Raw genomic sequence first — 20,477 nt, 5'->3', positions numbered from 1 at the left:
TATTTTTTTAAAAAACCAATTGTAGTTTCATTGGTCTTTCATATTTAGTCTTAATTTCATTTATTTATCCCCTCTGATCTTTATTATTCCTTTTCTTCTGCTCAGTTTGAGTTTGGTTTTTGTTTTTTGAGACAGAGTTTCACTCTGTTGCCCAGGCTGGAGTGTGCAGTGGCGCGATCTCGGCTCACTGCAACCTCCGACTTCCTGGTTCAAGCGATTCTCTTGCCTCAGCCTCCCCAGTAGCTGGGATTACAGATATGTGCCACCATGCCTGGCTAATTTTTCTATTTTTAGTAGAGGCAGGATTTCACCATGTTGGTCAGTCTGGTCTCGAACTCCTGACCTCAAATGATCTGCCTGCCTTGGCCTCCCAAGGTTTTTTTTTGTTTTTTTTTTTTCCCTCTCTCTTCTGGTTCCTTGATGTGTTTCATTATTGTCTGTTTGAAGTCTTGCTACTTTTTTGATACAGATATTTGTTTTTATAAACTTTACTTTAGAACTGCTTTGGCCATACTTCATAGGTTTTAGTATGTTGTGTTTCTATTTTTTTTTCTCTCACAAAATTCTAAAGTTTCTTCATTGACCCATTTGTTGTTCAGGAGCATGTTGTCTAAATTACATGAACTTCTACAGTTTCTCTTCCTTCTGTAATTGACTTTTAGTTTTTTTCCATTATGGTTAAAAAAATTACTCAGTATGCATTCAGTATGTTGAAATCTGTTGACTTCTTTTGTAGCCTTATAGCCTGTCCTGGAGAACGTTTCATTTCTTACTAGAAAAATTAGTATTTTGCAGCTGTTGGACGGAATGTTCTGTAAATGTCTGTTAGATCCATTTGGTTTAGAATGCAATTTAAGTCTAGTGTTTCTTTGGAAACATTGATTCATTTTCTGTCTGGATGATCTTCCCATTGCTGAAATTTGGACTGAAGTCCCCTATTATTATTGTATTGCTGTTACTCTCTCCCTTTTTGTCTATTAATTTTTTAATATATTTGGGAGGTTCAATATTGAGTATAAAGGTATTTACAATTGTTATATCCTCTTAATATTGACCCTTTTATGATTTTAAAATTGTATTCTTTGCCTTTTTTAAATCATTTGTTACTTAAAGTCTATTTTATTTGCTAACAAATACAGCCACTCCTACTAGTTTGGTCATTTTTTTTAGTCCATTCAGCCACTTTATATGTCTTTCAATTTGATAATTTAATCCATTTACCTTCAGTATTATTATTGATGGGTACGTGTTTACTATTGCCATTTTGCTTATTTTCTAGTTGTTTTGTAGATCCCACTGATTTTTTTAATCTGTCTCACTGTCCTCCTTTTGGTTATCTAGTAATAAGTTTTGATTTTGTGCTCCTTATTTCTGGTGTATTTATTATAGACATTGCTTTGTGATTACCGTAAGGCTTGCAAAAACTATCTTGTGGTTAAAATAGATTATTTTATGTAGGGCATGGTGGCTCACACCTGTAATTGCAGCACATTGGGAATCCAAGGCGGGCGCATCACTTGAGGTCAGGAGTTCAAGACCAGTCTGGTCAACATGGTGAAAGCCTGTCTCTGCTAAAAATACAAAAATTAGCCAGGCGTGATGGCAGGAGCCTGTATATTCCAACTACTTGGGTGGCTAAGGCAGGAGAATTGCTTGAACTCAGGAGGTAGAGGTTGCAGTGAGCTGAGATTGCACCACTGCACTCCAGCCTAGAAGGCAGAGTGAGGCAGAGTCTCAAAAAAAAAAAAAAAAAAAAAAAACACACAGGAAAATAATACAGGTTATTTTAAACTCATAATGACTTAACCTTGATTGCAAAAGGTCATAAATAAACTACACTTTAACACCAATTGCCTCTCATGTTTGGGCTTTTTGATGTTTCTGTTTATATTTAAAATTTTTGCTTATCTCTTAGCAGTTGTTTCAGTTGTTTGTTTTTGGGGTTTTTTTTTGTTTATTTTTTATTTTTTTGTAGAGACAGGGTTTTACCATGTTGCTCAGCTGGTCTCGAACTCTTAAGCTCAGTCGATCCACCCATCTCGGCCTCCCAGAGTACTGAGATTACAGTTGTGAGTCATCATACTTGTCCCCAGTTGTTATTTTTTTATTTTTTATTTTTTTGAGACAGAATTTCACTCTTATTACCCAGGCTGGAGTGCAATGGCATGATCTTGGCTCACCACAACTTCCACCTTCTAGGTTCAAGCAATTCTCCTTCCTCAGCCTACCGGGTAGCTGGGACTACAGTCATGTACCACCATGCCCAGCTAATTTTTGTATTTTTAGTAGAGACAGGGTTTCACCATGTTGACCAGGATGATCTCGATCTCTTGACCTCATATTCCACCCACCTTGGCCTCCCAAAGTGCTGGGATTATAGGCGTGAGCCACCACGCCCGGCCCCCAGTTGTTATTATTTTTAATAGTTTTGTCTTGTAGTCTTCATACTTGATAAAAGTCATTTACTTACCACATTTATAGTATTAGAGTACTCTGAATTTCTTTCAGTTTTCTTACTTTTACCAATGAGTTTTATACCTTGAAGTTTTCTTGTTATACTTAGCATTCATTTCTTTCAAATTGAAGAACTTTTGGCATTTCTTATAAGGCAGGTCTGGTGTTGATGAATTCCCTCAGCTTCTATTTGCCTGGGAAAGTGTTTGAAGGATATTGCTAGGTACGGTATTCTTGGATAGCAGTTTTCTTTCTTCAGAACTTTGAATGTAGCATCCCAGTCTATCTTGGCCTTTAAGGTTTCTACTGATAAATCTACTGAAAGCCATATTGGCGCTCCATTGAATACGTTGTGATCCTTTTCTTTTGATGCTTTGAATATATCTCCTTTGTCTTTGATTTTTGCTAATTTGATTATTATGTGTCTTGGGAAATTCCTCTTTGGGTTGAATTTGTTTGATGACATCTGAGCTTCCTATTCCTGGATGCTGTTTTCTTTCTCCAGATTTGGGGAATTTTCAGCCCTTACTCTTTTAATATTAAAAAGGCCCTTTTTTATATTAAAAAGACCCTTTCTAGGCCTCTTTTCTCTCTCATCTCCTTTGAGAATGCCAATTTTGCAGAGTTTAGTTTGCTTGAACATGTCCAATAATTCTCATAGGCTTTTTCAATTCTTTTTTTCTTTTCTCTTCTCTGATTAGGTAATTTCGTATGTTCTGCCTTCAGGCTCACTAAATCTTTCCTCTCTTTGGTCAATATTGCTGTTGAAACTTTCTGTTGAAAAATGCACGCTTTGAAGAGACCTTCCAAACAGGCTTTGTGTGAGCAACATGGCTGTTTATTCACCTGGGTGCAGTTGGGCTAAGGCTGAAAAGTGCATTAGCAAAGGGCAGTGGAATAGAAGTTAGTTCTATAGGTTTGGGTATTTTTTTGGGGGGCAAGGGTGTTGCAGATTAAGATCAGTTACAGTGGTGGGGGTAAGGGGCAAGGAATATATATGACCACAAGTTCAGTTACAGTGGCAGGGTTGTGAGAGAGGTATTTATATTATCATTAAAACAGTTAAGATGGCAGGGTTGGGTGAGGGACTTGTCCAGGGAACCGATCAGGGATAATGGCGAATGCAGGCAGGGGGTGGGAGACATCAGCCAAGGCAAGCAGGACTTCAGACTTTTAGGCTCCAGGCTTGCATATGGAGACCTTACACTTTCTAGTGAGTTTTTCACTTCAGTTATTTGATTCTTTATTTCTACGATTCCTATTTGATTTTTATTTATTTTTTTGAGATGGAGTTTCTCTGTTGCCTAGACTGGAGTGCAGTGGTGCAATCCCAGCTCACTGCAACCTCCGCCTCCCAGGTTCAAGTGATTCTCCTCCCTCAGCCTCCTGAGTAGCTGAGATTACAGGCATATGCCACCACGCCCAGGTAGTTTTTTATGTTTTTAGCAGGGATGGGGTTTCACCATGTTAGCCAGGATAGTCTGGATCTCCTGACTTCGTGATCCACCCACCTCGGCCTTCCAAAAGGCTAGGATTACAGGTATGAGCCACCGGGCCCGGCCTCCTATTTGATTTTTTAAAATTGTCTCTATAGGCCGAGTGTGGTGGCTCACGCCCGTAATCTCAGCACTTTGGAAGATTGAGGTGGGTGGATTGCTTGAGGGCAGATTGAGGGTGGATTCCTTGAGGAGTTCCAGACCAGCCTGGCCAACATGGTGAAACCCCATCTCTACTAAAAATACAAAAATTAGCTGGGTGGGGTGGCACGTGCCGAGGCAGAAGAATCCCTTGAACTTAGGAGGCAGAGGTTTCAGTGAGTCAAGATCACACCACTGCACTCCAGCCTGGGCAACAGAGCAAGACTCTGTCTCAAAAAAATAAAAAAGAATGTTTCTGTTTATTCATCATATTTCTCATTTTGTTTTCCAGATTTCATTTAGTTTTCTATTTGGATTTTTTGCGTGTATGTGATTTCTTAAAATTCTTTAAGAGGATTACCCTGAATTACCTGTCAGACATTTCATAAATCTTGAGTTCTTCTGGATCTATTGCTGGAGCTTTACTGATTTTGTTTGGTAGTGTAATACTTTCTGGACTTAAGTTGATGCATGTGTATTTGAGGAGATAGCTACCTCATCCACTTTTTGCAGGTTTTCTTTGGCAGTATTAGACCTTTACTTCTTAGTATCAGAATTTGAACACTGGCTTCTTGGTTTTTTCTTGGTCTGGCAAGGACTTATAGTGAATTCTGGAATTTAAACAGTGTTCCGGAATCAAGTCACTGCCCTTCTGTTCTTTCTTAGTCTGGTGAAGACTCTTAGTACTGGAGCTTAAACACTGTTCTGGAACTATATTGCTGTCCTTACATTATTTCCCAGCCGGGGGAATATTTAAGAGAGTACTGCAACTTAATTCTGGCCTTTTAGTTGTTTTTAGGCCAAGGAAAGATTTTATACAGTCACCTGGGATTTCTGGAAAATCCAGCTAGGGATTTGATCCTTACCTTGGATTGTGCCCCTCCTAGTGCTTTTGCACTAGCCACTCCCTTCAATGTGGCATTGCCAACAAAGTGCTCAGTGGCCACCAAGATCTGTGTGCCAGTCGCTGTTATCAGCACTCTATTCTTTCTCCCCAGTTTACCCCAGGTGGTTCAGGCCTCCTAGCACTCCCAGTGGTTTCCATGTGATGGAACTGGAGTGGGCTTCTTATGACGATTCCCAGCCTAGCAAGGAGAGCAATTTTCCACTTCCAGTTTCCTCTTATCTCAGCAATAATGGGTATAGGGAAATTCTCTTTGAGTGGTGTTTTGGCGGCTTGTAGGGAAGAGGCAGTTGGCACAGTGTGAAATGACTGTTTCTCTTACTAATCATAGTTTCTTGATTCTGTGGGCCCAGAGGGTTTCGCCGCTTCTCTTCAGAGTTTTAGCATATTCAGGTTGGTATTCCTATATTTGAATAGTTTCTGGTTGTATTTTTGTGTGGGGAGTGATGCTGGGCAATCTTCTGTTCCACCATCTTCTGATACCACAACACCAAAACAAAATTTTATTAGAATATCTTCCACAGAATTTCAGAAGGATGAGCCTCCATTGTTTTTTGTTTCTTTGTGAAAATTAGACCAATTCTTATGCAAACATAAGTTTACTCCATAAATGTATTTTAGGCCCCTGTCCTGGAGAAATTTACAGTTTGATGACTTGATTAATGATCTCTTTTATCATTCTTCCAGCATTTAATATGGTGACTTAAAAACATCTTAAATAATCTGTAGAGTATACACAGGAGTTTTATGATCAGCTTTCAAAGATACATAACTCTACACAGGTACACACACTTAGTGTCTGGCAGTTCAGTCATAAGCTATCCACAGTATTAACCAATCATCCAAAAAGTAGTAAGACCTGTATGAAATGAATATTTTAGTAAATCATCCAAAATTCCACATTTAATACTCAAAATTTAAGCCAATTCCTCAGTACCTCATACTTATATGCACTAACTGCAGTTACTTAAATTGATACAACCTGGACGTGGTGGCTCTTACCTGTAATCCTAGCACTTTGGGAGGCTGAGGCAGGTGGACCACTTGAGGTCAGGAGTTCGAGACCAGCCTGGCCAATATGGTGAAACCCCATCTCTACCGAAAATATAATAAATTAGCCGGGCATGGTGATGCACACCTGTAATCTCAGCTACTTCAGAGACTGAGACGAGAGAATCGCTTGAACCCTGGAGGAGGTGGAGGTTGCAGTGAGCTGAGATTGTGCAGCTGCACTCCAGACTGGGCGATAGAGTGAGACTTTCCCAAAAAATAATAAATAAGTATATTTCCGTTATCATTAATATTCATATTTTCCATTTACCACCCGTCTGAAAGTCACACATAAAACAGAACCTTCTCTTAAATGATAGCTATATAGATACAGCTTCAAGGTAAGTTATCTAGTCCCCTAATATGCCTTTCTTCCCACTCCCTTAAAAACCTCAGCTTCTCTGTAGTCATTTTCTGCTAGAGATTGGTTTCTTTTAATATCACATGAAATTATTCTCATTTTATTCAGTTATTTTGCCTCTCAGTTAAGAGGCCTACTCTGACTTTTATGTATAAACTAATACATGCTATATACATAAATCTCTTTTTTTAAATTTTTCTTTATAACCAGCAACAGTATATATTTGTCTACCATTTATTCACTACATTGAGAGCTCCCATGAGAACAGGAATTTTGTCATTTTTCCCTCCTAATAACACTTTTACCTAGAGCAATGCATTGAAATAAGGTATCTTTAGCAAGTTTTATGTTTGGTTACAATAAATCTAAACAAATTAAAAATTTCAAATCATTTTCTGCAATATTTCAGATATTTTGTAAGTAGATGATATATTTTTTTTATTTACCATTAATGTCATTTCACTGGAAACTACTGGGTTCGTGGATAATGTTTCTAGATAATAAGGTAGAAGCATAAAAGAATTGAAGAGGTAATCATGATTAAAAGCATGAATTTTTTGTAATTATTGTTGAAACATTTGATTATATGTTATAATTACGTGAGTGTATAATCAGTGTTTAAGAAAATAGCACTCAGAGGCTGAGGCAGGCAAGACCAGCCTGGTCAACATGGTGAAACCTCATCTCTACTAAAAATACAAAAATTGGCCCAGCGTGGTGGCACGCACCTGTAATTTTAGCTACTTGGAAGGCTAAGGCACGAGAATTGCTTGAACTGGGAGGCAGAGGTTGCAGTGAGCCAAGATCGCGCCACTGCACTCCAGCCTGGGCAGCAGAGCGAGACTTCATCTCTAAAAAAAAGAAAATAGAACTCATGTTTAAAATTACATACTCTTGGGAGGCCGAAGCGGGTGGATCACGAGGTCAAGAGATCAAGACCAACCTGGTGAACATGGTGAAACCCTGTTTCTACTAAAAATACAAAAAATTAGCTGGGCATGGTGGCGCGTGCCTGTAATCCCAGCTACTCAGGAGGCTGAGGCAGGAGAATTGCCTGAACCCAGGAGGCGGAGGTTGCGGTGAGCCGAGATCGCGCCATTGCACTCCAGCCTGGGTAACAAGAGTGAAACTCCGTCTCAAAAAAAAAAAAAAAAATTACATACTCTAGTATCAATCATACAGGATTATAGCAGTGTTTATCATTTTCATACACATTTGAACATTGATTATTTGTCAGTAAAAGTTTCCATTTACAGCTTATATATAGTTTAACCTGTATGACATTGTTCAGATGCCACCATTTTCTGACCTATAATGACATCGGTTAGATATTTCTATTGAAATAGATCAGTAATCTGATCTCTGATATTCTTTTTCTTTTTTTTTTTCCTTCTTTTTTTTGGTTAAACACTGAACTGAAATGCATGGTGAGGGAAGACTAAAGTTCATATTCATGTAACTTTGTAATGCCCTGTTATTTATTTCCAGGCTATTTAGCAGACATGACCCACAAGCCGAAGAAGCATTAGCAAAGAGGAGGGGAAGAAACAGCCCAAATGGAAACCTCATTAGGATGCTGGTTCTGTTCTTTCTTGAAAGTGAGGTAAAAAATGTTCCCGATAACTCCTTATTTCTTATAATGATATTACATGTTAAATAAAATTGTTGCTTCATTTTATTTTTTTCAATCAAATAAAAATAAGTCTGTTTCTTATAAAGTTCCCTTCATGAATTGCATGATTATAGAATCAGACCTTTACCTTTTGTGGAAAAGTTCTGAACATATATATAGGTGTGGATCCACACTGAATACAGACTGGCAATTGTTAAACTTTTACAGTATTGCAATACTTCATACCTTTTTTTTTTTTTTTTTTTAAGACAGGGTCTCACTTTTGCCAAGGCTGGAGTGCAGTGTTGTAATCTTGGCTCACTGCAACCTCTTTCACCCGGGTTCAAGGGATTGTCCTGCCTCAACCTCCCGAGTAGCTGGGACTACAGGTGATCCCATGCTAATTTTTGTATTTTTGGTGGAGACGAGGTTTTACCATGTTGGCCAGGCTGGGCTCAAACTATAGACCTCAGGTGATCTGCCTGTCTCAGCCTTCCAAAGTGCTAGGATTACAGTCATGAGCCACCTTGCCCGGCCTGCATACCTTTTTTTTTATTATTGCTTTTTGTTTTTATGCCTGTAGCTTTTACATTACATTAGACAGTTTGTGAAAATTGTCAGACTGTTAATACCACTAGTTTTATCTTGTTTGAAAATTATGTAGTAAGCAGAAAGAAAATATGAATTCATATTTTAATTGATAGTTGCACAAACCTCATAGCAATATTTCCATGTTCTATATTCAGAAACAATTGTGTAATTAACACTTACATGTCAGAGTCTGTTTTCGCAGTTTTTCTACCGAAATGATGTGGGGTTTTTTTTTGGATATTTTAATGTATATTTCCTACTGCTGCCATGTCATTAGGGAATACAGTAAATTAAACCTACAAAAGCTCCTCAATAACTTAACTTCTTGGTTTAGAAATGATTGACAATAGAGTTGCAGACCAGGTACAGTGGCTCACACTTGTAATCCCAGCCCTATGGGAGGCAGACGTGTGCAGATCACTTTAGGCCAGGCATTCGAGACCAGCCTACTAATATAGCAAAACCACTTCTCTACTAAAAATAAAAAAAAATTAGCTGGGCGTGGTGGTACACACCTCGAATCACAGCTACTTAAGAGACTGGGGCACGAGAATCTCTTGAACCTGGGAGGCAGAGGTTGCATGCATTGAGCTGAGATTGCACCACTGCACTCCACCTTTGGCCACAGAGCCATATTCTGTCTCAAAAAAAAAAAAAAATTAAAATAAATAATCAGAAAATAGAGTTGTGACAGAAGTAAAGCACATCTAGAAACCTAGAATGAAACCTAAAATCTCAGTTTTATTGTTAAAAAATGTTTTTAGTTTGTGCTAAAATGTCAGTGATGAAGAAGCTCAAGTTTGAGAGTAAGAGGGGAACTTCGGAGGAATAAGGAAGAGAGACACAAACAGATAGCCTGTATGAAAACTAAAATTGGAGAAGAACTTAGTCAGTGGAATGAAGGGTGTTAGGGCAAAACAGTAGAATGTGGTAAAGGAGTTTCTGCCATTTTTTAGCAGAGTTACCAATGAATAGAGAAAAAGTCAGAAACAAAACTAGAGAGTTGAATTTGAGTAAAGAATGTGTTTAATAGTGATTTAAATGTGTATACAGATTACTTGAAGGTCTTGTTTAAATGCCAATTCTGATTCAGTAGCTCTAGAATGGAGCCTGAGATACTGCATTTCTAACAGTCTCCAAGATAATGCTATGCTACTGGTCCAAGGATCACACTTTGCATAGTAATAATTTGAAGCCTTACTTTCTTAACAAGCAAGTGTGGATATATTATAGAATAAAATGCATATGTGAATTTTTGAGTAAAACACTGAATACCCCGTAAATATCACGTCTACTAGACCATTTCAACTTACACTCTTATCTCCCTTAGATTTTAGAGGAATGGGATAAAAAGTAGCCAGGCATGGTGGCTACTTGGGAGGCTAAGGTTGGAGGATCCCTTGAATCCAGGAGTTGCACAGGCTGCAGTGAGCTATGATCGCACCATTTGCACTCCAGCCTGTGCAAGACCCTGTCTCTAACAACAACAATAATAAAAAGCAACATAATAGTTTCAGAAATTGATAAGTCTGTGATATGTACTGAAAAGATTAGGGAATATGATGATCTTCATTAACTGATTATTAATTAAAGAAAATTTTTTTTTTTATCTCTGAAAGCCCAAGGACTTTTCTTTCTGATTTATTAAAAGGCATGAGAACTTAGTTTTAGGCAACTTTTTACCTTTTTTTTTTTGGAGACAGAGTTTTGCTCTTGTTGCCCAGACTGGAGTGTAATGGCCCAATCTCGGCTCACCACAACCTCTGCCTCCCAGGTTCAAGCGATTCTCCTGCCTCAGCCTCCCAAGTAGCTGGGATTACAGGCATCTAACACCAAGCCCGGCTAATTTTGTATTTTTAGTAGAGATGGGGTTTCTGCATATTGGTCAGGTTGGTCTCGAACTCCTTACCTCAGGTGATCAGCCCGCCTCAGCCTCCCAAAGTGCTGGGAGTACACACATGAGTCACTGTACCTGGCCTTTATCTTTTATTTAAAGAAATAATTTGTAATGTTTATTAACTACTCCATGTTCAGATCCTCTTACTGTATGCCTGTGTTTGCTACCATTTGCTAAAGTGTTACAACAGCATTAGAATGTATTTGCCAGTTTTCCTGTGCGGCATTCTCTTTTTTCTCTTCTTTTTGTTTTTTTTTTTTGAGACAGAGTCTTGCTCTGTCACCCAGGCTGGAGTACAGTGGCATCTCAGCTCACTGCAACCTCTGTCTCCTAGATTCAAGTGATTCTCATACCTTAGCCTCCCAAGTAGCTGGGACTACAAGTGTGTACCACCACACCTGGCAAATTTTTGTATTTTTAGTAGAGACGGGATTTTACCATGTTGGTTAGGCTGGTCTCAAACTTCTACCCTCAAGTGATCCACCTGCCTCGGCCTCCCAAAGTGCTGGGGTTACAGGCGTGAGCCACCATGCCTGGCCCTGCATTACATTATTGACAGCTACAAAAGCAACTGCAAATAGTATTGAAGGGTTTCTGGTTAATTCTATTGATTCATGGTGCTTATATTGACCTTTATGGTCTCCTGTGTTTTGCTAGAAATAATCTTAGTGAAAATCTCAAAGAAAAAAAAAAAAGAAAATCTCTCTTTTTATACTAGTGTACACCTAGAATGAATGCTTAATGAAGCCATATTCTTATAGTATGATGGTATTCAAATTGTGTTCTACTCTGAATTTCTCTTTATTTTACTGTTACACACTTAAATTGGTAAAATTTTAGTAATAGACTTGTGAAATACTGATTCGAAAGAAGATTTGGAAATTAATAAAGTAGAGACTGGCACAGTGGCTCACGCCAGTAATCCTAGCCCTTTGGGAGGCCAAGGCAGGTAGATCACCTGAGGTTAGGAATCAAGACAAGCCTGGCCAATATGGTGAAACCCTGTCTCTACTAGAAATTAAAAAATTAGCCTGGCGTGGTGGTACATGCCTGTAGTACCAGCTACACAGGAGGCTGAGGCAGGAGAATCGCTTGAACCTGGGAGGCTGCGGTTGCAGTGAGCCAAGATCGCGCCCCTTGTGCTCCAGCCTGGGTGACAGAGTGAGACTGCATCTCAAAAAAAAAAAGAAGGAAAGAATAAAGTAGGAGTCTTCCTTGCTGGAGTGCAGTGGTGCAGTCTTGGCTCACTGCAGCCTCCACCTCCTGGGTTCAAGCGATACTCCTGTCTCAGCCTCCTGAGGGGTAACTGGGATTGCAAGCATACGCCACCATGCCCGGCTAATTTTTGTATTTTTAGTAAAGATGGGGTTTCTGCCATGTTGACCAGGCTTGTCGTGAACTCCTGACCTCAAATGATCTGCCCACCTCGGCCTCCCAAAGTGCTGGGATTACAGGCATGAGCCACTGTGCCCAGCCGAAGGAGTATTTTATAGATGAGTTACAGACTGATATGGTTTGGCCCTGTCCCCACTCAAATCTCACCTTGAATTGTAATAATTCCCACATGTCAAGGGTGAGGCCAGTTGGAGATAATTGATTCATGGGGGCGGTTTTTCTTATACCGTTCTCATGGTAGTAAATAAGTCTTATGAGATCTGATAGTTATATCAATGTGAGTTCCCCTGTACATACGCTCTCTTGTGTGACACCATGTAAGACATCCCTTTGCTCTTCCTTCATTCTACAATGATTGTGAGGCCTCTCCAGTCATGTGGAACTGTGAGTCCATTAAACCTCTTTCCTTTATAAATTTCCCAGTCTCGGATATGTCTTTATTAGCAGCGTGAGAACAAACCACTTCACAGACACTTACCTAGGATTAACTGAACTGATTATTTTTTTTTTATTTTACTGGAATGTGGAGTAGTAACATTTTTAATAGAATTATAAAATGTTGAATTGAAATCGGTTTACAGTGCAGGTAAAATGAGATTAAGAGATCTGTCCTAACAGGTCAGTAATTTTCTTTGTGTAACAAAAGGTGATTTTTTAAGATATTTCAACCTGTGACAGTCATTGGTATCAGGTGACAAAATACTTTGTATTTTAGATGCATGCCAAATAGTTGGATAAGTTTTACTTGAATGTGATGAGTACGGATGTCCCCAGAAGTAGTGTGACTCCAGAATTTTTTGCTTTTCAGAGGAACAGGATGCTATTAGTAAATATTTCAAAACAACAAGAATAACCCAGAACATTTGGATATTATGGCAATGTGGTCACCCTTCTTATGTGCATATAGAATGATGAGGCTAATTGTGACAGTCATTTAAGACAGAAAATTTAACAGCTATATTATTGGTACATCTAACAAATTTCCCAAAGAAGCCACGCACGATGGCTCATGCCTGTAATCCCAGCACTTTGGGAGGCTGAGACAGGTGAATTTCCTAAGGTCAGGAGTTCGAGACCAGCCTGGCCAACATGATGAAACCCCGTCTCTACTCTAAATACAAAATTAACCAGTGCTGCACACCTGTAATCCCAGCTACTTGGGAGGCGGAGGCAGAAGAATTACTTGAACCTGGAAGGCAGAGGTTGCAATGAACTGAGATTTCACCATTGCACATTACCCTGGGCAGCAGGAGCAAAACTTCGCTTCAAAAAAAAAAGGAAAGAAAGAAAAAGAAAAAAGGAAATTTCCCATAGAGTGCTTATTCCTAGGGCAAAAATGATAAGGTTTCTTCTTGTTTTTGTTAGTTTGTTTTTAACATTTTTTAAGATTCACCAGTGACTGGCTCTATTTCAGTAGAGGTAATTACCCAATGTAGGTGTGTTCAGAAATTTTAAGCTTAATAACTTGAGGTGATTATTTATATTGTAAATGATTTGTCATAAAAGGAATCGCTATAAGTTTTCTTTATACAGTGAATCCCTTTAATGTATTTATCTGACAGAGAAGTTAACAGGCAAAGAAAACTTGATGTATAATATTAGGGGTAACATTGAAGATGATTCAGAATATATCTAAAAAAACACAAAAATCACCAGGAAAATGAGATTAGTTTATCTTATATACAAACTTAGAAGAAAGCCTGGAAAAAAATTTATTTCATACACTTCACATCCAGCAGGGTAGCACAGTAAAAATCCATGTAAATATAAACATTGTTTTATATATGATTTTAATTTATGTATGCTATATATACTTTATAAATAAAATTTAATATGCTTTTATTTTGCTGTGCAATAGTTTTTTTTTTTTTTTTTTGTGAGACCAAGTTTTGCTCTTGTTACCAAGGCTGGAGTGCAATGGCATGATCTTGACTCACTGCAGACTCCACCTCCCAGGTTCAAGCCATCCTCCTACCTCAGCTTCCTGAGTTGCTGGGATTACAGCGCCTGGCACCACGCCCAGCTAATTTTTGTATTTTTAGTAGAGATGAGGTTTTATGATGTTGGCCAGGCTGGTCTCGAATTCCTGACCTCAGATGAGTCACCTGTCTTGACCTCCTAAAGTGCTAAGATTACAGACGTGAGCCACTGTGCCTGGCCTATACAATGGATATTTATTCATTACAGAGTTACCTTTTATTTTTTTATTTTTTTTTTTTTTTTTTTGAGACGGAGTTTCGCTCTTGTTTCCCAGGCTGGAGCGCAATGGCGCGATCTCGGCTCACCGCAATCTCCGCCTCCTGGATTCAGGCAATTCTCCTGCCTCAGCCTCCTGAGTAGCTGGGATTACAGGCACGCGCCACCGTGCCCAGCTAATTTTTTGTATTAGTAGAGACGGGGTTTCACCATGTTGACCAGGATGGTCTCGATCTCTTGACCTCGTGATCCACCCGCCTCGGCCTCCCAAAGTGCTGGGATTACAGGCTTGAGCCACCGCGCCCGGCCCAGAGTTACCTTTTATATTCATCTAAATTTTAAGAGTACAAATATTGCTTGCCAGCTACCTGATTTTTACATTTTTTACATTATTTTTGTAGAATTATGACACCAAAAATTGTTTTTAGACAACTTTTTTTTTTCTTTTTGAGATGGAGTCTCACTCTGTCGCTCAGGTTGGAGTGTAGTGGTGCAATCTCGACTCACCGCAACCTCCGCCTCCCGAGTTCAAGCAGTTCTCCTGCCTCAGCCTCCCGAGTAGGTGGGACTACATTAATGCACCACCACACGTGGCAAATTGGCAAATATTTTGTAGTTTTAGTAGAGATGGGGTTTCACCATGTTAGCCAGGATGGTCTTGATCTCCTGACCTCATGATCCTCCTGCCTTGGCCTCCCAGAGTGCTGGGATTATAGCCATGAGCCATTGCGCCCAACTTATTTTCCTTTTTTAGTATTTTATTTCCATTTCAATGCCAGGGATTTTTTTTTTTTTAACTCAGTTACCTTTTTATTGGTACATAGTAGATTTACATAATTTTGGAGTACGTGTGATGATTTAATACATTCATATATAATTTATAAAAATCTAATGAATTTGGGATATTCATCACCTTGAATATTTGCCTTCATGCTAGGAACCTTCTATATATTCTCTTCTCTTTATCTAGAAATATACAGTAGATTATTGTAAACTATAGTTACCATACTGATCTATCCTATCAAACTGTATTTTGTACTCATTAATCAATGACTTCAAAGCCTTTCTCATAGCTTTGTCTTTCACTAATAGATTTTTGATGTGAAATGTCTGAAAGGTGATTGTAGCCTTTTACCCTTACTAGTGTGTTAGAGTTTTTTTTTCCTCAATCACAGATTTACCTGGTGTTCATGTAGAAGTTTGAGACCAGTGTTTCATTGCTATCGCAAATGCCCTAAGACAGAAAGACTATCATAAATACTATCTCAAGCCAATCACTAACTGATCTTGTTGCTCTGATCATTGTTAGTAATAATGGGAAATATGAAACTCTCATTAGAAAATGGGCCAATGCATTATCTTTCCCTTCTGATTTACATATTGAGTTTTAAAAAACTGGGTGTTGGTGTTAACAGAATGCATTCTACTGTACCACCACCTTGCAGTCAGAAAAATTAGTAAATTGTTAAATAAGCCAACATCTGCATTAAAATTAGCTACCACAAACTCAAAATTTCTGATAGGAACAGTGACATCATTCAAAAACTGAATTTTAATATGCCTTAGTTCAAGACATGAAAAAATCATTCTTAAGAATGCTGACTTATGCTAATGGAATTATACTACTTGAAGCCTTGAATTATGCTGTCAGCTATTCCACCAAAAACCTCAAGCTAAGTAATCAAGATGAAAGAGATATTACCAGTTCACCAAAATAGTGAGGAATTTGTGGAAGCAATAAAGGAAATGGGAAAAGACTATGAATTCCATTAGCTCTATAACACATAGCCACCTGAGGCAAAAATAGAAAATCGTTTTTTAACAGAATAGTATTATAGTTCTATTTTATTACTAGTTATTGGATTTTTTTTTTTTTTACTTTTATTTTAGGTTCAGTATCAAATATGGAGATTTGTTATATAGGTAAATATGTGTCACAGGGTGTTGTACAGATTATTTTATCACCCAGGTATTAAGCCCAGTACCCAGTAGCTATCTTGAAGAAAGCTCCTCTCCCTCCTCCCACCCACCACCCTCAAGTAGACCTCAGTGTCTGTTGTTTCCTTCTTTGTGTTCATAAGTTCTTATCATTTAGCTCCCACTTATAAATGAGAACATGTAGTATCTGGTTTTCTGTTCCTGTGTTATTTTCCTAAGGATGGTAGCCACCAGCTCCATCCATGTTCCTGCAAAAGACTTGATCTCATTCTTATTTTGTAGCTGCATAGTATTCCATGGTGTGTGTGTGTGTGTGTGTGTGTGTGTGTGTGTGTGTATGTATATATATACACACACACACACACACACACACACATACATACATACCATATTGTCTTTATCCAGTCTGTCATTGATGGCATTTGCTTGATTCCATGTCTTTGCTATTGTGAATAGTGCACAGAAATGTTTTCTTGTTTATTTGTTTTATTTTAACTGATGTTTTTCTGGTGGAACTGTGAAATACACCAAAGATCAGAGCAGCAGAGACTGGTGAAAGAGTAACCTCTAGGTACTAATTATGTAGCTATCCTTTATCTGAGCCTATTCATCACTTTAGAACTGCTGGTCCAGGCATTTGGGATGTGGATAATGGGTCTGAGAAGCAAAGTAGTGAATGCTGTAGGTAATTTATGGCCACTAGGAGGGACTGGAAATTTTTCCATTCAGAAGACTAGTTGAATACTTATACAATAGGAGGAAAGTCTCCTGGTTATGGATTCCCTCTTTCTGCTTTACAGCCAAAGGAGCAAGGAAGGAGAAAACTCAACATACTGATGAAAATATTTAATTAATACCCTAGTATACAAAGAAGCTTTTATGAAAGAGGAAGAGTATACATAGAAATTAAAAACTTGATTTCTAAAAATAAAAATGAGGAAAATCAGTAAGTGGCCTGAATATATACAACCAAGGATTAGCTGTAGAGCCAAGGAATTTTTCCAGGAAACAATACAAAAGAGGAAAGAAATGAAAAGTATGGGCCAGGTGGTGACTTGTACCTGTAATCCCAGCACTTTGGGAGGTCCAAGTGGGCAGATCACCTGAGGTCAGGAGGTTGAGACCAGCCTGGCCAACATAGTAAAACCCTGTTTCTGCTAAAAAAAAAAAAAAAAAAAATTAGCAGGGCTGCATGGTGGCACGCACCTGTGGTCCCAGCTACTGAGGAGGCTTGAGGCAGAAGAATCTCTTGAACCCGAAAAGCAGGAGGTGACTGTGAGCAGAGATTGTGCCACTGCGTCCTGGGCAACAGAGCTAGACTCCATCTCAAAAAAAAAAAAAAAAAAAAAAGTATGAAAGAGAAATTAAAGTACAGTACAGATTAAGAAAACTTTTTATATTGTTTAGTAGGAGCTCTGTAAGATAACAAAAACAATGAAGAAAGGCCAGGCACAGTGGCTCATGCCTGCAATCCCAATAATTTGGGAGGCCAGGGTAGGTGGATCACTTGAAGTCAGGAGTTCAAAACAACCTGGCCAACATGGTGAAAGCCTGTCTCTACTAAAAATACAAAAATTAACCAGGCATGGTGGCACGTGCCTGTAATCCCAGCTACTTAGAAAGCTGAGCCTGGAGAATCTTTTGAACCCAGGAGGCAGAGGTTGCAGTGACTGAGATTATGCCAGTGCACTCCAGCCTGGGCAACAGAGTCAGACTCTGTCTCTGAAATAAAATAAAATAATATAATGTAATATAATATAATATAATATAATAAAAAAGAAACAATGAAGGGAAAGAACTAAAAGAAGAGGCAGTCAGATTATTGCCTAATAGACTCTATATCCAGATTATTACTTGAACATATTTTCTAGGAAAGTGAAAAATGGATATAATAAAAGGGGGAAAAGGAGTATAAGAAACATTGGTGAACAAATAAATTTGAAAAAAAAAATGTAAAAAATATGACATTGAAGTTTAAGGCAAATATCTATTGTTATTTTTTAAATGTAGGAGTATAATGCTCAAATTCAATAAAGAGAAGTGAAAAACAGGCTAAGGATTTTGGTAATAGAAAAATGTTGGAAAATAAAACCCTGCATGAAGGACAGATAAAGTAACCAAGAAAACATCACAAATAGAGCACAGAGAATGCAATGCCAGCAATATTTCCAGCATGAATTATCCCAGTAACATGCTTTATTAAATGCATACTATCATTTAGGATTGAAATAAAGAAATGAAAAATAGCTATATGCTATTTACAAACACCTTTTAAAGTAACATAGGAAGTTTATAAATAATAGGCTGGATAAAGGCTGAAATAACTAATAAATGGTTATATAAAGATAGCAGAGGGGGCAATATCATACAAGATAAACCAGAATTAAAGAGCAAAAGCATTAAGAGGGATAGAAGGGATATTTTTTATTTATTGAAGCTGCCAAATACACACAATTGTAAATCTTTATATATCTATTCTATAGAAATACACATAATCAAGCATAAAAGCATATTCATCTGATATGTATATTGTAAAATACATAAAACAAAATTTACCTTGTTAAGTATACAATTCATGGCATTAAGGACATTCATATTACTGTGCAGTCATCATCACTGCCATCCATCTCCAGAACTTTTTCAAATCTTCTCAAACTGAAACTGTGCCCATTAAACAATAACTCTTCAATTTAGCATGGGTTAACAGCAACAGTTTTGAAACAACTATTTTTTTTCTGCTGCCATTGTTAAGCTTTAACTCTTGAGTTGTGCACCTCTTGTGCCTGTGGCTGTTAGAATAATGTTACGGGTGTTCTAAGGATAGTTTCTCAGAATATGCGAGTTCAGAAAGTTTAAAGATATCTTCCTCAGACCTTTTCCTATGTTATTTACAAGGTAAGATGTTAATCAGTATTATTTACTCTGACTTTGATGGAATTCACTGGGACATGTTGTTTATGTGGTTTTTGTTAGGCATTTCTGGAGCCAGCGTGAGATTTTAAATGTAGTAGAAATTAAGTATTGGATTAGTGTCAGAAAAAGCAGAGTATTACATAAGTCATTAAAATTCATGCCAAAACCAGGCTAGTAACATGGTAACTCCATCTTTACCAAAAAACAAAAATTAGCCAGATTTGGTAGCACACATCTGTAGTCCTAGCTACTCCAGGGGCTAAGGTGGGAGGATCACTGGAGCCTGGGAGGTCAAGGGGGCAGTGAGCCGTGATTGTGCCACTGCACTCCAGCCTGTGCAACACAGCAAGACCCTGTCTCAAAAAAAACGCTGAAGTTAAGAGTAATTATACAGATAGGAATGAGGAAGAAAATCAACTCAAGTGCTGAATGTGCCAAGATAAGAGTAGATAACCAGTAGTAGGTCTAGAAGGGTAACTCATACTTTTGGGCCACTACTTATGATGAGAAAAACATTTTCTCTCACAAGTACAAGCACATATAACAAATTACAATTAATGAAATAGTATTTACCCTTTCTATGTGCTATGTACTCTTTTCTACTGTACATCATTTTTTAAATCTTTGTTCTCAATGCATTGAATTGGGTTAACAACCCAAGAGTGGGTTGCAGTCTGTGGTTTGACTAACACTGATTACAAGGGTTTTTTGACTAACTGAATGCAATGAGCCTCAAAAGTAGAAGATCTTTTATATAAGGGCAGAGAAGTTACTTGTAAGTAGCAGAAACCAGAATAGTGCCAACACCTTCTGTGCTTACCTTCCCTGTAGAGCTTCATTAGAGTAATACTCTCAGGGCCCAGAGCAGTGGCACACACTTGTAATCCCAGCACTTTGGCAGGCAGATCTCTTGAGGTCAGGAGTTCAAGGCCAGCCTGGCCAACAAGGTGAAACCTTATCTCTACTAAAAATACAAAAATGAGCCAGGCATCATGGCATGGGCCTATAATCCCAGCTACTTGGGAGGCTGAGGCAAGAAAATCACTTGAACCCAGGAAGGTAGAAGTTACAGTTAGCCAAGGTCGAGCCACTGCATTCCAGCCTGGGCGACAGAGCAAGACTCCATGTGCAGGGGGGATAATATATTCGAAGGCTTAATGACTGGCAAGTGGTAGAGAGTTTGATGTGAAGTGTTTGATGAATACCTTAACTGTGATTGTTTACTGTGGGAACATGGGTTCCAAAGAAAATTGTCGAGGAAATAATGACCAACAGAAAATGGGGGTGGAGTACGAAATGTAGTGAGGCCAGTGGAAATGAGAGTAGAATAATAGAGAGATGGAATAATTTCCATTTTTTATTTTGACTAAGATGACAGAGGTGTGAAGTAAGTACAGCTGCTATCAAAGTTTCTAAGGGAATTCTGAAGGAAAATGATTTCCTTTCAAAATTAATGATAGTTGAAGAGACCACAAGGAGTAGCGAAAAGTGACCTAGATCTAGCATATAACTTCTGAAATTTTCTAACT

General features: G+C 38.3%; 1 protein-coding gene across 3 annotated transcripts in view; it reads left to right on the top strand.

Moving 5' to 3' along the window:
• The window catches only part of STAG1 (STAG1 cohesin complex component), a 415,374-nt gene that overhangs the window by 273,373 nt on the left and 121,524 nt on the right, over positions 1–20,477 (top strand). For all 3 annotated transcript variants that reach the window (XM_012451163.2, XM_064378722.1, XM_012451164.2), the window contains one exon: positions 7,895–8,009. In XM_012451163.2, coding sequence (XP_012306586.1) covers positions 7,895–8,009 — 115 coding nt within the window. The remainder of the gene's footprint in view (positions 1–7,894; positions 8,010–20,477) is intronic.

The sequence above is a fragment of the Aotus nancymaae genome, unplaced genomic scaffold, assembly GCF_030222135.1.
Source record: "Aotus nancymaae isolate 86718 unplaced genomic scaffold, 86718_ANA_hifiasm-v0.15.2.pri h1tg000019l, whole genome shotgun sequence".
In the NCBI taxonomy this organism is placed as follows: Eukaryota; Metazoa; Chordata; class Mammalia; order Primates; family Aotidae; genus Aotus; species Aotus nancymaae.
This window is presented reverse-complemented; position numbering and strand designations above follow the sequence as displayed.